Raw genomic sequence first — 16588 nt, forward strand, 5'->3', positions numbered from 1 at the left:
CATCACTGAGGCATATTAATAAAGGGTGTTGCTGACTTTGGAGCTGATGGGGTGAGAATAGACCTTTTCTGTGGCTGTGCACAATGTGTGACCCAAGTCAACATCTGGGATGGCACCAGCTCTAGTTGTAACTTTTCTTGTTATTTCATTTAGAAGGTCCCCAACCTTCAACAAGAGTTGGGCAAGCAAAACTGTCGTTTTTGTGTGGCTCTTCCATGTCTGCTTGCAGGGACACACCTACTGCAGCCTCCTTCAAGGTGACATGCTGATATGCCTCTTGTATCCCCCATCTCCTCTCTCAATACTTTCACAAAGCTGGCAGCAGTACATTGGGCTCCCGGTATTGAATGTGTCAAACACAGCTGAGAATTGCAAAAGATTGCTCCAAAAGTTACTGAGTTGCAGAAAGGAAGGGTAAATCGTGCACTAAGAAGAGACAGAAGAGGACTTTGTAAATCAGGGATTTTGCTGAAGTCAGATTATTCACTGTGAGGTTGTAGCTGTCATGCTTAAGAGACCAATGCAATGCACCTTCAGCCACAATATTTTCATGGTTTGGATGGTCATAGAGTGTAACAGGAAATGCTAGCAGTCAGATGTCTTTTCTGTAGACATGAAGTTTGTAGGTTCAGAATTCAGCTCTCCTCTTCAAATTTCCTTTATTTTCCCTCACCTTCTTTCTGATTAAAGACCCAGTAGTAGCATCTATAAACACATTTACAACAGGAAAATCTAAAAAAAAACCCCAAACCACAAATTCTTCAAGAAGGTGTATCTCAGGAGTGACATTTAATTGACAGACTGACATAATAAACCATGCTTTTTCATACATCTGTCAGTTGCTACATCATTGAACAACATTCAGAGGATTACAGAAAATAATAGTTTTCTTCTACTTGTTGTTCTACAATAATGACTAGGTGAATTAAGACAATTATATTCTTGTCATTCTGCCTTTATCACTAATATATACACTAATTCATTCCTATTCTCTTTATTATGAAACATCACAAAAGAGTAAAAGGCCAGTCAGTGACTTCAGAAACCGGGAGTCTTACTTTCCAAGGATTGGTGATGTTCAGAGCATAGACCGATGCATGGCAGACACTGAAAGCACTGCACTGACACTGTACAGTTAAATTTAGAGGCTCTTGTAACAGAGAAGGGCTTTGTATTCTTGGAGCCATTTGGTTTAATTATAGTGGTGCCTTTTAAAGAAGAACCATTCACCACAAAACTTACAGGAATCTAAACAAATGAGGGACTTAAGGGTAAACCACCGACATTTTATAGAAACCACATCAGGAACACATCTACTAAGTGTTTCAAGAGGAAGCACACTAGGATTGAGACCTGGTTACAGAGCAGCAACCTCAGCCCCACAGGACATGGCCATAAATTTCAGGTTTGCACACACAGCACAGACCAATGAGCAGTCAGAAAACAGAACACCACTGCACATCTGTTTGAAACAGGGTGCTCAGCTTTGCAAAGGATTCACGGTATCCATCCTTCTCCTGCTGGGATATGCATAATTTAGGTTGGTCATGGGTTTTAAAAACACTAAACCTCAGATCAATCCAGTGCTGTCAAACCAATTCTGTCTATGACAAGTAGCTAGGCAGGGACAAATTCTTCCCTGTTGGGTTTATGTCTGAGCCTGAGCAAGCAAGAGTTTTCAGAGCAGAATCTGTGGACTAGGGCTGCTGTTCATCTGATGACATATGTGGCTTGGAAATCCTACTGAAGCTCATCAAGGTCTTGGTACTCACTATCAGGAAGTAAAGGCGACTTTGGTCACATGGAAAAGTAAGTGGCAGATCAAACTAATTTTAAGAGATTTTAGAAGCACAAAGTTTTCAAATGTGTATGACTCACATGGTAACTACATTCTAACATTAAGTCCATTTGTCATCAAATATGATTAAATGCTTAAGATCTGTCTGATTTCAAACATGAATGTAAACACATACTTTATTGTTCTGGGAGCCTCTCTGGCTGGGTGCTGATGAGGTGGTGAGCAGAGGCATTATGTTAGAGGAGAGAAAGAGAAGGTAAATTTCTGAACCGGAAATGAAACAAGAGCAAAAGTGGATAAAAAGCAGTGGATTTATGTTTCTGCTATTAGTGGCTGGATAAAGAGCCCCACAGTCCCAAACACACACAGGATTATAAATACCCAGAGAAATACTCTGTCTATCACCATAGCTATGTATTTCCAATCATCTTCCACCTGCAAGAGAATAAAAAAAGAGAATGATAAACCACATGTAATGTTACATACAATTGTGAGTTGACATTATGCAGTAGAAATGCCCTTTGTGCTTTTTAATATAAGGAAGAGCACATATGTAAGTCGGGAATGTTTCTTGTCATGCTTATAGTAGCTGCTGTTTTCATTTCTCTTCAGAGGGGGCTGATTTTCTAATGGTATTTTACCACTTTTGAGAACATACTACACTGTTCTAATCTGCTGAATTGTTCTAAATATTCGAGTCTGAGGGGAGCCCATCCATGGCTGTGATGCTGATATTAACAAATAGGACCTGACCATGTGGTGGGTGCAGAGTGGGATGGTTTAACAGCAGGCACAGCCATCATAGCTGCACATCACTAAACCCTGTTGAAGGATTTTTCCTGACAGCCCACACAAGACGCACTTTCTGGTCTGATTTGAAACACTGTTTCGCCAATCAAGCCCTACTAATTTCAGCAAACTGGACACATGGATACATGGACTATGGCAAAGTAAGGGTTCCAGCTGAGCAAACTGCAGTGTCATGTGCTAAGCAGGACAGAGTGGATTTTGCATCGCTGAGAGACAGATCTTGGAATCACATTCAATGGAGTTGCTGTCCTTTAAACTGTACCTTTAAACTTCTACTGCACAAGAAACACTGCATCAGAAGAACATTCACACATTTAAAGTAGTGACTAGTTAAGAGCTCTCTGCTGAGGGATCTTCCACTTGTTTTCCTAATTTAATTATATTTGCCTCCAAGAAAATACTGGCTTTAGGATTTTGATCATGTTGAGGGTGAGCAATACAGCAGCAGGTATTGGGGAGTATTAGTAAAATTTAAGTAGGGTAAGTTTGAAGTTGTAGACTCTGATAATGGCAATTCAGCCCAGGCGAGAAAGAGATAAATAAGGTAAGACTTTTCAGGTTTGTATTTAGTTTAATTCTATCCAAGCTCCCAGAGCTACTGAGAGGATAGCTATGATAGTCATTTTGTTGTGTTAAGAGATAGGGATATTATGAAAAAGAGGGTGGCCACGATAGTAACATGACCATTAATAGAAACAGGCTGGTAGTCAGGGAAGAACCTTGGAGGACTTCTGAAAATCAGACATGGAAGGTGTCCTTTGCATGAAAGAACACTCAGGAAGAACTCCCACAGCTATAAATGTTTCTGCATTTTTTGAAGGGCTTTTATTTATATTTATATTTATAGGACTAGTACATAACACCACCCATATTGCTTTGTCTATCTGGCTGAAGCAGAAGCAGTCGCCAGAATCACTTTTTCTCAGGGCTTGCCTGAGAACAAATCCTGATTTTTCTCTGAAAAGGGGATTTTTTGTAAATGAAAAATTATGCTTCCCATCTCTAGTATGGTCTGAAAGGTAAGATACAAAGCTGCTCATGAACACCCTGGACTAAGAATAAAATTCTATGTTGTAGGAGAGATTTGCAAAATGGAAATCAGTGAAACTAGTAAAGGAGGATTTCTTCTGAGCTGTATCATCAAGACAGTAAGTTATTTGGATGACTGCATGGAAAACTTCTTTTTAGGAGACCATCAGAGAAAGCATCTGAACCAGTACATGAATATGTTTTATGCAGCTGGTGTGATAATGACAGCAGGGCTGAAACGTGTGGGTTAAGCAAAGCACTAAGGCCATTGGACTAAGCAGGCCTCAGCTCAATCCCCATCCTCCTCTATGGTGAAAATTCCTGTCTTTTGCTTCAGGCTGGCATGTGCTGCATTCTCACTCTATGAATTCAGCCATTGGCTTAGGTTTACTCTTTATTCAAAAATTTATAGGTTTTGCTTTCAGATGAAACTTCTGCAGGGCATAAAGAAAGGGGGGAATAAAAGCGATCTTTAGGTTTCACTGAAGTTGTATGATTTTCAACAAAATATTCTGATAGAAATAATGCATATCAACATTTTCCTTATAAAGTTGTTGTGATTTTCAATATAAATACAGCAGTATGTAGCTTTGAAATGGATTTTACCATCATGGAGCATCTAAAAAACTTCAAAACCAAAAGCAAAAATTCCATGACAGATCAAAGATATATGTTTCATTAGGTTCTAAACACTTTTAAAATATCTTGAAGTGTCAGAGAATTTCTGCTCCTTATGTGTTCTTGGTGTCAGAAAATCCTTTTGCAGCTTCTATTAGTTTGTTTACACAGGAGGATACGGCCCCAGAATCCTTTAAATTCTAGTGTGCACCATTTTCTATGATAGTAATCCCAAATAAGATAAAAATTTATGACCTCACACAAACAACCCATTTAGATGGTCTTCTTCCCCAGGAACTTGCTCTGCTGCTTCTGTACCTTTAGGATTTCCTTTTTAGACCACGTCCAGCCCTTTGACCTTCAGGACTCACTCCAAAGGGACTCTGGCAATCAATTTCCTAAACAGGTCAAATTCTAACTGCTGAAGGTCTAGTTCTGCTGTCTCCCCTCATAACTTAACCCCAAATTGAAAACTCTATCAATTCTGTGGTCGCTGTGCCCACGGCCTCCAACTGTCACATCTCCCACTAGTCCTTCTCTGTTCACAAATGATGAGTCCAGTGGGGCACCTTCCCTGGTTGGCTTGCTTCCTGTGCCAGGAAATTATCTTCCACAAAATTCAGGAGCCTCCTAGATTGATTCTTCTCTGCTGCATTACACTTCCAGCAGCTTCCTGGCAAGCTCAAGTCACTCATGAAAACAAGGGCTGGTGATCATGACACTTCTTCCAGCCTCCTGTAGAATACATCATCTGCCTGTTCATCCTGCCTAGGTGGTCTGTAAGAGATTCCTACCAGGACATGGGCCCTGCTGACCTAGCCCCTGATCTTTACACACAGGCACTCCACCCTGTCATCACCATTGATTTCAATACAATCAAAACAATCCCTAAAGGGATGGTTACCTTCCTTACCTCTTTGGTTTCGTTTTGAGATCTCATGTTCTCTGCGATGAACTGGACGTTGCTAATGACATCCTTCACCTCTGGGGAGTACTCCATGTGCTCTGCCATCCACCTCAGTGACTGATGGCTCAGCTGTCTTTTGGTGGTGGGGAGCTCAGTTGCCTGATCACAGTGACTGCACCGCTGCTCCTTGTGCAGTTTGGTATCTTTCTGCTTGCTGTGCTTTGACTTGCCTAACTTACTGTCTGATACTTTCTTGTTTTTCCTGGAGGTGTTTTTTTTCTGCTGTTCTAGTGGCCTCTGCATCAACAGGACTCTGGGGAGCAGGCTAAGAAAGACAGTTTTTACCCATTTGGGCATTGTGTGTGTCATTGGAGTCCTGTAATGTATATTGAGGACAAACACTGTGATGACAATTGACAGAGTCACAAATATCATTGTGAAGAGTAAATATTCACCAACTAGGGGAATTACTAAAGAGGTGGATGGGATTGTTTCTGTGATCACCAGTAAAAACACAGTCAAAGAAAGAAGCACTGAGATGCAAAGATTAACTTTCTCACCACAGTCAGATGGCAGGTAAAAAACTAACACAGTCAGGAATGAGATGAAAAGACAGGGAATGATCAGATTTATGGTGTAGAACATTGGCAACCTTCGGATATAAAAAGAATATGTTATGTCTGTGTAGATCTCTTCACAGCAGTTATATTTGATATCATGTTTGTAGCCAGAAGCATCAACTATTTCCCATTCACTATTTTCCCAGAAGTCATTCATATCTACTTTGGATCCAATGATCAGAAGATCAATTTTGGCTTTGTCATAGGTCCATGAGCCAAATTTGAGTGAACAGTTCTGGTGATCAAATGGGAAAAAAGTAATATCCATAGGACAGGAGCTTTTAAAAATAGCTGGTGGGGTCCATGTGATCATTCCATCATAGCGAAGGAGGGCTTTGGTCTTGCTTTCAACTTGAAAATCTCCCACAGCACTGGAAAGACAAATGAGGCAAAACCGAAAAAATTACCATGAAAGTAAAATGTAATGGGTGTTTTTATAGGTGCTGCAAGGGAATATTTTTGAGAGAAAGATTCAAATGAATCAGTAAAATGGATAAAATGAATCATCATACTTATTATACAAGACAATATCTGGTTTCCAAATTTTATCTGCTGGTACCCGAACAAATTCAATGCCATCATATTGTCTGGGATCCCATCGCAGTTTGTAGTCATTCCAAATCTGAAAGAAGGATAGACAAGGATTATAAAACTTTAAATTATCAACATATATCTGTTTCTCAGATCTTCCTGTAAAACAGGCTATAATAAAGTGTAGCATCTGGAAAGAGGGACAATGGTCCAAAAGACAGGAAGGCCATGACCTGGAGAAACACTGGACATGTGTGAATACTGCTCCCATTGATTGCTACTGTCTTCTCTGTGATGGGATGGGGCGCCAGTTGCTATGAACTGCTGGCACGCTGAGATCTCTCCTCTGTCGTGTGACATCAGTAGAGAGCCTTGTCTGTGAAAGGTTACCTCCCCACTGCCAAGAGAAAATAGGGACCTTGCTGCAGCATCCCACAGGTGGGAGGAGGACAGCACCAGAGGAGAACAGCACCCCCTGTTTGGCCCACCTGCACACGAACAGGCAGCTGCTGCCAGAAGACAGAATTGGTTGCACAGGAGCCCTGACATACCAGGTCAGGGCAGCAAGGGATGCACAGCAGCTGTCTTGCATTGCTGTCTATTGCCCTATCATGGGGCCATGCTCCATGGTCTCTCACCTATTGTAAGTATGGTATCTTTTACAGAAAACTTTACATGGACTACAATCAATGCCTGAAAAAATGGTGCAAGTTAGCTATATTTTCTCAGCAGTTTAGGTCCCCTAAGAATCCTTACCTATGTAAAAATACTCAAAACTATCAGGAACAATGGAGACGTATTCCTTTGTCTAATAAATATTTTGGTGGGGATGACCTAGGACTGCAGAGTGGCATATTTAATCACTCTTTAAGGCGTACTTCCAGCTCAATTTTCCAGAAGAAAACCAATCATCATGAAGTTGGAGAAGAATATATCCCACAGGAAAGAAAGAAGGTATAACTTCTAGGTAAAAAGAATGAAGAAATTACTTTTTCAATTGTGGACTTTCTCCTTATTAATTTTTTAAAATTCTTGTTACAAACCAAAAACTTATTCTATAGGTGTGACTTACAAGTAACAAACACTTAATCATTTCAATGCAAAATACATGAGAAATGCAAGACAGTAACTTACGTGTCTTAGCCACAAATTTGTTTCCATAATTTGATTGACTTCATCCTATAAAGAAGCACGGGCGTAAATGGTTTTAGTATCCTGAGATGGCCAAAAACTTAGCCCATAAAACTGGAAAATAGAATTTCACATTAACTGATAGCAGATTTTTTTCTAGCATCTTTCAAGAGGTTTACACATTGTACATTGTTGTGTGCAACCCTACTGAAAAATTAATAAAACTTTACTGCAAAATCACGCTCCATAAATATCAGACATACAGAAAGCTGCACTGTTTTGCCAGGCATTGGAGTATCTGGAGAGCACACAACCTAGAATTGCTCTGACCCGTACCACAAGAAAAAGGTTCTTCTTGTGGCTGTGTATTTTGTTGGATTCAGTGTTTAGAAAACTCTGATTACACAGTACTGAATTGGTCAAGATTCAAGCAAAAAGACACCTGTATCACGGTATTTTGAAATTCTATGCAAAATTCTAGAGAAGATGCACTTGACCAGCACTAAATTAGGTAACTGTCATACAGAGACCTTTTTTTACAGTCATTTATTGTAATTGCCAAGCAGTCATGAATCAGAAAGGTGATGCTTTGCTTCTTCCACATGGCCTCTGTCCTGCGCAGCATGTTTGCCCCACATCCATTTGCATCACAAAACCTGCAACATTCATCCCCACCTCCATGCTTTAAAACACCACTCTTCCACTTGACACACTTTTTCCTTACGTCATTTTGAAACAAATAGATTGAAAAAAAGAATGCAAAAAAAGGAGACTATTTTTCCCCTCAGGACTACTGGGAAATGACAGCAGCCCCAAAGGAGAACTGGTCATGTGCTATGCACAACGTGGACACACTAGGTGTCTCTGGAGTGGGCTTGAACATTTGGGGCTTCTGCCCTGGGCTCTGGAGGCTGCTACCTGAAGCAGAGGGGTTTGATGCTACAGAGTAAGGAAATTACTCTGTCATTCAAACCACTTCTTCAAGCAACTGGAAGAATTCATCTGACTGAAAGAACAGCAAAGATTTCAGCACGTGCACGTGGACACACACGAAATGAAAGCAAGGAGAGTTGTGCAGCCATCACAGTTACATCTCCTGCTTCAGCAATTTGCATGTGTTTACAACCACCCCCAAAGCTCAGCAGTATTGTGTAGTGAGTCTTACCACATTTGTAAGCTGGGTAATGGCCAGTTCAAAATACACCGTGACAGGATCAGACACATTTTCCACCGGTCTAATGAACTGGTTGTACTGGGAGAAGAGTTTGTGAAATAACCGTTCCTCTGATTCGCAGGCTGTAGTACCTGTGTTGGTAAAGATAAAGAACAGCTAAGCCAGAGAGAAGAAAAAGGGGGAAGAAGTTGCTGGATAACATACTAGTCTGTGCTATATTTCTTGACCTTGTGCTTGTGACCATATTTAAAGCCACCAGAGCACAGAGAGGAGAGGTTGCCTGTATGGTGTCAGTTTAAACCATCCTCCTGCAGAATGCTGGCTCGCCTTGTTTCCTCAAATAGTAAGGTAATGGCTTCAGTGGTTTTGTCTCCTAAGCTGGATTTAGCCTGTGACCCTCCATGGAATCACACCAAAGTAAGGTGGTGTGAAATACAAGTAGAAATGTGGTTAGTAGTGGTTTAATCTTTGTGAGTCTTCCTGGAAAAACAGGGTGTTCATGAAAAGCGTAGCTTACTTAGAAATTAAAAGCTTGAGGCTGCAACTACTGTATCAAAATCTCTATCAGGTGATTAGGTGACTACAATGACGTCTCCTAATCTTAAACATTATGACTGCATTTTATCTTCGCAAGTGATACTTCCACTCTTTAGATAGCACAATTTTTCTTTGCAGAAAGTTTTATGAACAAGAATCAATAAAGTGGAAATATTAATATTTCTTATGGAATAGCATGCATCTGTGTAATACAGAACTGTTCTTTGGGAGCAAGCGGATCACAGCTGTAACCCCTCATTAATGAAGAACAGACCAGATGACTTAGAAGAAACAAGGTATGTGACAGGCACTAAGGTGATTCACTGCAGAGTTAAGATGAATGCTCCTAACCTGTTATACACAGTCCAAACCTGAAACCGTTATTTTCACAGTATTAAAGGCTATACACTTTGATTTCAAAAGGAAAATATTAAATTTTATTGGCACTGGAACAACAGCTCAAAAGAACACTTTTCTTGAATAACTTTGCTATCACAATACATTACTAAAATAAAAAGCACCTAAAATAAAAACACTTTATAGGCTCAAGATTTAGAATTTCTGTCTCATGCTGTGTTATCAAAGCTATATCATGATCCCAAAGATATTACTGACACAACTGAGGAAAAATTTGTTTTCAGACTCATTGTCATAAGTTTTTTGCATTAGTCACAGATTGCACTAGAACACATCAGACAGGTAAACATGATAAGCCTTTATCACTGCAAATCTTAAACACAGAAGGGGTTTGTGCCAGGCAGCATGGTCTCTGGCACATAAATTTGCAATTTACATATCCTTCAGTGAACACAAGGGCCTGTGTATGTGCAGATGTCCTGCAGGGAGACACCTGGTCTCAGTATGCTGCACTTTCATGATTAGACGGTCCTTCCCCTGTTTTTGAAAAAGAGATTTCACCTCTAAGGTGATATGAAGCATCCTGAAATTGCAGGGGATTATTGTGACTGCAAGATGAAATGCTGGCTACTGGTCACTTATATGTATGGAAAGAAAATTCTAGTAAAAATTAAAAAATTTGATGTTTTATCTCATTCTTTCCACATCATTCAGAGAAGACACATGAATGTGTGTGTCATGAAGTTTGGATTCTTTTATATAATTTATTGTTTCATTCAAAAAGAGCTAAAATTTTTCTTTTCTGATTTCATCATCACCACCCATGGCACTGTGATTAGAAGTACACTACTGTAGGAACATGAAGTCTCATGACTAAAGTAAATGCATCTAAAATCATGTTTCATTTGAAATTTTCCCACTAGCTTCTTAATAGACACATGCTTCAAAATAAAGTAAGAAAACCAGACAAGTATTTAAGTTCTATCCCATGGTGCGGCTTTAAAAGAGTTTCTTATGCCTTGCTAAGACAAGCAATATATTTCATGCACACCTTGGTCACCTGCAGAAGTGAGACTTTCAAAACAAATGTGTCCTAAAAGCAAAAAATCCTGCTAAACTCTGTGAGAGTTGTGAACAGAAATGACTGCAGCATATCTACAAACAACAGTGAACAACAATAAAGTTCTTAGTTTTGAAAGTGTGAGCACTGACCATGCACATTCATAGCCTACGTTATTTAAGCACTTACAAATTCAAGCACCAAATTAAATTACTAGGAGCCCTAATCCATTTCCATTATTTTCTAGAAACAGTTTTCCCATTAATTATGAAACAAAAATTGAAGAATGTTATATTGGAAAATTAGTATTGTTTTAGCTCTTTTCAAATACTGTTAAAATGTTACAGATTTCAGGTTAGAAATAGCTGGTGGAATCTTTACATTGAATTAATTCAAGAAAACAGAAGCAGAGACAGCAACTAGAAAATATTCTAGAAACTGGTATCAAAGAGAGCCTACCTTTAATCAAGGATGTGAACACGAATGCCCACACACAGAAAGCAGGGCAACACCAACACAGCCGCGTCTCAGGATGCATTGCTAGCAGCAGAACAAAGCTTCCTTTTGAGAACAGAGGTTTGGGGGAAGGAGCAAGAGGCAAGAAGACATATAACCCTCCTGGTGGTACGTAGGCAAGTAGAAGGACAGATTTCTGGTTTGCATCTGCAGCAAACTCAGCAGCCTGCTGAGCAGAGCAAAGCCTTGCAGAGTTGCTTTCAGTACCACCAGGCAAGGAGAGCTTATGCCGTGCAGAGCGAAGGGAGTCGGGCAGCATCCGATCAGGTGACTTCACATTCCCAGTCACCCGCACCTCTGCCTCGGGGAATGTGTAAGAGTGCAGGAGAGAAGGAAGGCAAGACACAGGACAGCCATCATGGAGCAGGGAGAGCATTCACTCAGCCCCTCACCCAAGGGTTAAGAATTCTCATCGTGCTGAAGCAGCTGCTTTAGCTATTGCCCTATGATCACCTGAGTGAGTCTGTCACAATACCCAGTGGTGAAACAGTTTCAGTTTCTTAGCTGAGGACTGATTCTTCAGGTGATAGAAATGGATGTTACATGGTTTTAACATTTACAGAAGCCATATGAACCTTGAAATAAGCACAGCATCAAGTGATACAATTGCTTGACAGTATTCTCAGCAAATAAATCCAAGGCAAGTAGACTTATTATTGCCATCTGACAGGAGGCACTAAGCATGCTAAGTTCTTTACTGACAGACCAGTAGCTTACAACATCAATTCTTCTAACTTTTTTTTTCCTTGTGCATGCAGTCTCCTGTGCAAGTAATCATAGAGTGAAAATGGAGGAGCGGAATGAAGAAAACAACCCACCAGGTGCTGTTACAGGCCAAGTTCTCTGCAACACAGTGTTATTCTTAATCACAGAAGTTAAAAAAACCTGATCTCATGATCCTTTAGGGGTTGATGCATGTTCCCTCCTCAGGTGTTCAGTACACATGTCCTTGCAACAGGAATGCCTGAAAAGAATTTATAGGAAAAGGATCTGAGAAACTGAGGGTCCTGTTTAGCTGCAGTGGGGCGGAAGGCACCACAGGTTACTTGGTGCCATCCAGCCTCCCAGAAAGCAGCTCGGACAGGGAATCTCCTTTATGTGTGCTCAACCCAGCATGAACAAGTCCGAGTGACTGGATGAATGATTTGATCAAAACAGAAATGCTGCTGCATTTTCAGGCACTTACATTGTTGTATAAGTGTAGAGAGAGAAAAAAAAAGACAGAAAATGAAAAATGGATGCCCTTCATACTACAAAATACAGAGGCCAAGCTGTACTGCAAAATTAGAAAGTAGTTTGTCATTTATAGAAATTGTTGAAGTATGGATAGAAAGGAAGAGGACTGTCTGGAAGAAAAAGACTTAGGAATTAGTTGACTGCATAAAGAAGATCCCTAGAGTGGACCCATGTGGATCCCTGAAGTGGCTGCCCATGACAAGGTTTGAGGGATGAAAAGTAAATCTTTAAAGATTACAGGCACCAGCCTTACTCCAGAGCTCATTAGGGAGAGGGAGCCTTCTGCAGAGAGATGAGAAAGCAAAAGAAACAAACCTATGAGTGTTTGGAAGTCTAGAAGTAATTTTGCCCTCTCAAAAGCAACAATGTAAGGGTAGACGACAACGCATGTGTATGAGGCATCTCTAAGCTGAAGTTAGATATAAATTATCCTTGCAAATAATTTAAAGATGAAAAAGTGGGTTTCAACAAGGTGATTTGTCTTTTAAATTTGCATTTTGCAAATATTTTCCCAGGAAAAAAGTAAAAACCACAAAAAAAATTCTGCTTTATGCCAAATTTTCCCAAGTTGCAATGTTTATTAGAATGATGTTAACAATCCAGGTCCATAGACTTGCAGTTCCTCACCTTACCAAATGAAGTTCATAGTTTCTTCTTGAATTGATATGCCTGTGGTGCGCTGTAGCTAACAGAATTACACAGCCATGTGGCATCACAGGATGCCTGTGTCTGGCTGTAGTCATGGCATATGCACTCCCGTTAAAGTCCAGTGCTTCTAGAGGATGACATATGGTAAGACAAATACAATTTGAAAACAAATTCACCCCAACCTAAAATGTTTTGACATTTTCAAACTTTTTGCTCTTTCCAAAAAGGTAACAGGCCACGAAAACAGGTGGGAGAAGTTAACAGATCAGCACATGCATGTGTGCAGACTGAAAGGTCTTTAGAGGTGAGGGTAATGATTGCTTCCCCTCCAGAGAGGAGAGCAGTGCAAGGCCAGCTGGCAAAGATGACCCTTGCTTCCACACTTGAGGGAAAGAACTCCTTTGTTATGGGGACCAAGGGACTGAGGAAGCAGGCTGAATTTGGAGGCAATGCCAGTCATCCAGGGAGCAGAAGCCAGGAGGGATTGTGCTGCTGAGACCCTGCTGGAGTGGGTGCTGCCTTTAGGAAAAGCTGAAGAGGAAGGCAAAGTTCAAACTGAGCCATGACAAGCAGCTGATGAGGCATCCAGATGGAGAATGCAGAGAGACCAGCTGACATAGTGCCTCAGCACAAGGATGCCAGCTGGAAGCAGAGCAAAAAGTTGTGAATCATTGCTGCTTGGGAAGGTACCTAATTTAATCTAACATGAACTGGCTAAAAGAAGCATCAAAATGCCAGGCTCAAACAGAAAGCATATATTGACAGCCTTTCATTTTTATTTTGCCCTCTAGGTGTGGAAGAAGAGGCTGATTTAGTCCTTTCACACGTGCTTTTACCCCCAAGCATATATTCACTCAGAAAAAAAATCTCTGGTTTCTTTTCTTCAGGTAAGGTGGCTCGGAAAAAGAGGGCAAGCAGCATGCAGGGATATACAAAATCTGCACACCAAAAAGGTATCTAGGGCATAGATGCACTTCTTAACTGGAACTTGATGTTATAAAAGCTGCATGGTATTGACAGTGAAAAAAACCCAGTAATTAGAGGACCCATTTGCAGCATTGCCTATGCTACCTGGTGCTGTTAGCAATCCCAATGACAGATCCATTTGGAGTCAGGCTCAGGTTTGAATGGCTGATCTCCTCCTCTCCTTTGTTGGAGAGCTGTACCTGAGTTGTTTGTAAGGATTAGACAATGCAATGGATTTATCTGCAATGGGACAGTTACAAACAGCTCTGTCACAAACACCTTTTGCATCATGAGATACTCATGTTCTGATCATCTGCTGAGAAACCCCTGTATCCAGCGGAGAAGTTCACAGTATGTCAACTCTTTGCTAACTACCACCAGCCAAGTGAGTTTGCTCTAGGGGCACTTTTCAACCTTTGCTGCTCTGGAAGCACTGTGGGGATCTGAGCCACTTCTCACTGGCTTCCTGCTCAGGTCTACCTATACATTTGCTTGTGATACCTGCCCTGAAACAGCTGAGTGGGATCTCAGCAGCATTTAATTTTATGTCCACTCTGCTACTTACTGCTTTTGCAAGCAGACAGCTATGAGGGACTCAACCAACTCATCTAGAGCTTGGCCCTCTTTGCATATTCACACACAGTGCTTCCTTGGGCAGGGGACACCCACAGCAGAAGGAAACTGTAATGGATAGTGAAAGAATCAGTCAAGTCCTGCCATCTGACTGACAGTTCTGTAATCAGCCTTGGATATCTTGTGCATTAGCTAAATTAAGGTAAACAGGAAACTTGCCAAAGCTCACAGAGGGAAGATTTCTGAGAAAGGAAGATACTTAAATTGAGCAGGCAATTGAAGGACAATCACTAAAGGCTGGAACATGAAGCTTCTTAGGCTCTGAGCGTGAAGGAATTATTTAGTTTGAAAAGTTTATATGGCTTTTTCCATGTCTGTGTTGCATGGGCAATTCATCAGTATGTGAACAATGATATTCTACCTTAAAATGCTCTGTTCTGTTGCATGGCATTTGGATACCATCACTTTCCAGATCTTTCAAGACAGTTGACTGTAGAAATAAAGCAGACTTTTCAGCCATTCAAGGCTTTGCAGACATTAGGCAGGGAGGCAGAGGCCACCTGTGACATCCTCTGAGGGAAGTATTTGATCTCAGCAAGCACTGGGCTCAAAGTAGGACTCCCCATGAGACATTTTTCACACAAGTAGTCGGGCAAAAGGGGCCACAAAGATTTACACCGGCTGGAGACAAAGCCAGAATTCTATTATTTTGTGTTGTCAGAGTTATCCTTCACTAACACGTGTGCATCTATTACTAAGTCAGAGAAAATTGCTGCTGTCTAGGTTCTGCCATCTGACATCACCCAGATGCCTTCTCAGCTGTTTATCTTGGTTACTCCTAATCTGTTTCTGAAATGCATTTTCCCAGTCCTATCCCTTCTCCCCCACTTCAACAGACAATTGACTGTCTGATGGTCTCTTGGTCCGCCTCTCACCTCCCTCACACTGTATAATTGCCTACAGCACCATAGAAGCAATACTGACAGCCGTTGAACCTGCCTTATATGTGACAACTCTAGTCTCATAGAGCTAAAAGGTTACTATTAAGCTGTGTAAGCCCTGAATGCTGTTGGGATCCACTGTTTTTTTCAACTTCTAGTATTACTACAGTAAATCAGACTAATAAAGCATTTATCAGAAGAATATTAGGAACCCAACTTTCACTGCCTTGTTGGAAGTCATTAAACTGCCACAGAAGCCCTTCCAGGACACTAATCTCTGCTAAAGTGTTAGCACAGTCCAGTTTGCCAAGTGTCACACCCTGAGCAATATGTTCACACCCCCTGCAGCAAAGCCTGGATCTCACCCATGTGTAAGTCCTGGCCTCTGGCCTCTCTCATGCTCTGGAGCCTCATATTCCAACAATGTTTGCCCTCTGATCCACCAGACACTGACCAGTGGCTTCCAGTATGCAGAAGATGTGAAGCATGAGTGACGATGGAACTACAACAACTACTGTTACAGAATAATGTGCTTATGCTTCAGGCATGATCTTTTATACTATACGGGTTTTTTTTCGTTAGTCAAATTTTAAACAATGTGTGGGAAGAAGCCTTGAAGCTTGTGTTGATTAGGGTATTTTCACAAACTGAGCACAGGATTTCTTCAGTTCAGTTGCTTGCTTTGTGATAAAGTCCTTTCTTAATTTTCCTTTTGTATTGAAGAGATTGAACCACAGCACCTCTACGAGCCTGCCCCTGCTGCTCCACTATGAACAGTCAGTAAGTCAGGCAGTCAATATACCCTGAGCAGCCAAGTACATGAACGGGGATGCCTGTTCCCTTGATCCTGTCTGCTAAGGAGATGCAGTAACCAGAGTACAGCACAAAGATCCAAGCTGAAGTGCCACTGATGGCAACATCCCCAAAGCATTCCACTGTACTAACAGCATCACTTCTTTTTTACCTTCGCTGACCTTCAGCTTGGACCAACTCTTCTTGTAACATGATGGAGGTTATATATATAGGCTGATAAAATCAGATCTGTTTCAAGGAACTAAACTTCAAACCAATCACCTCTGTTCAGGTTTTAAAGAATTCTCTACTAAAGGAACAGTTCATGGGAGTAGGTTTGGAAC

At 41.0% G+C, this 16588-nt stretch overlaps 1 protein-coding gene across 3 annotated transcripts in view; it reads right to left on the reverse strand.

Moving 5' to 3' along the window:
• Positions 1-666: 666 nt before the first annotated feature.
• Positions 667-16588, reverse strand: part of CHRNA6 (cholinergic receptor nicotinic alpha 6 subunit) — a 32611-nt gene continuing 16689 nt past the window's right edge. Inside the window, exons 1-6 of one of the 3 annotated variants that reach the window (XM_064404831.1) lie at positions 11032-11282; positions 8610-8749; positions 7448-7492; positions 6295-6404; positions 5169-6153; positions 667-2233 (exon numbers count right to left, since the gene is read on the reverse strand). In XM_064404831.1, coding sequence (XP_064260901.1) covers positions 2111-2233; positions 5169-6153; positions 6295-6404; positions 7448-7492; positions 8610-8749; positions 11032-11110 — 1482 coding nt within the window. In that variant the 5' untranslated portion in view covers positions 11111-11282 and the 3' untranslated portion in view covers positions 667-2110. Of the gene's footprint in view, positions 2234-4978; positions 6154-6294; positions 6405-7447; positions 7493-8609; positions 8750-11031; positions 11404-16588 lie in introns of those variants that run through there. The other 2 variants (XM_064404832.1, XM_064404830.1) reach the window with 2 other exon arrangements.

Source organism: Passer domesticus, chromosome Z (assembly GCF_036417665.1).
Source record: "Passer domesticus isolate bPasDom1 chromosome Z, bPasDom1.hap1, whole genome shotgun sequence".
Classification (NCBI taxonomy): domain Eukaryota; kingdom Metazoa; phylum Chordata; class Aves; order Passeriformes; family Passeridae; genus Passer; species Passer domesticus.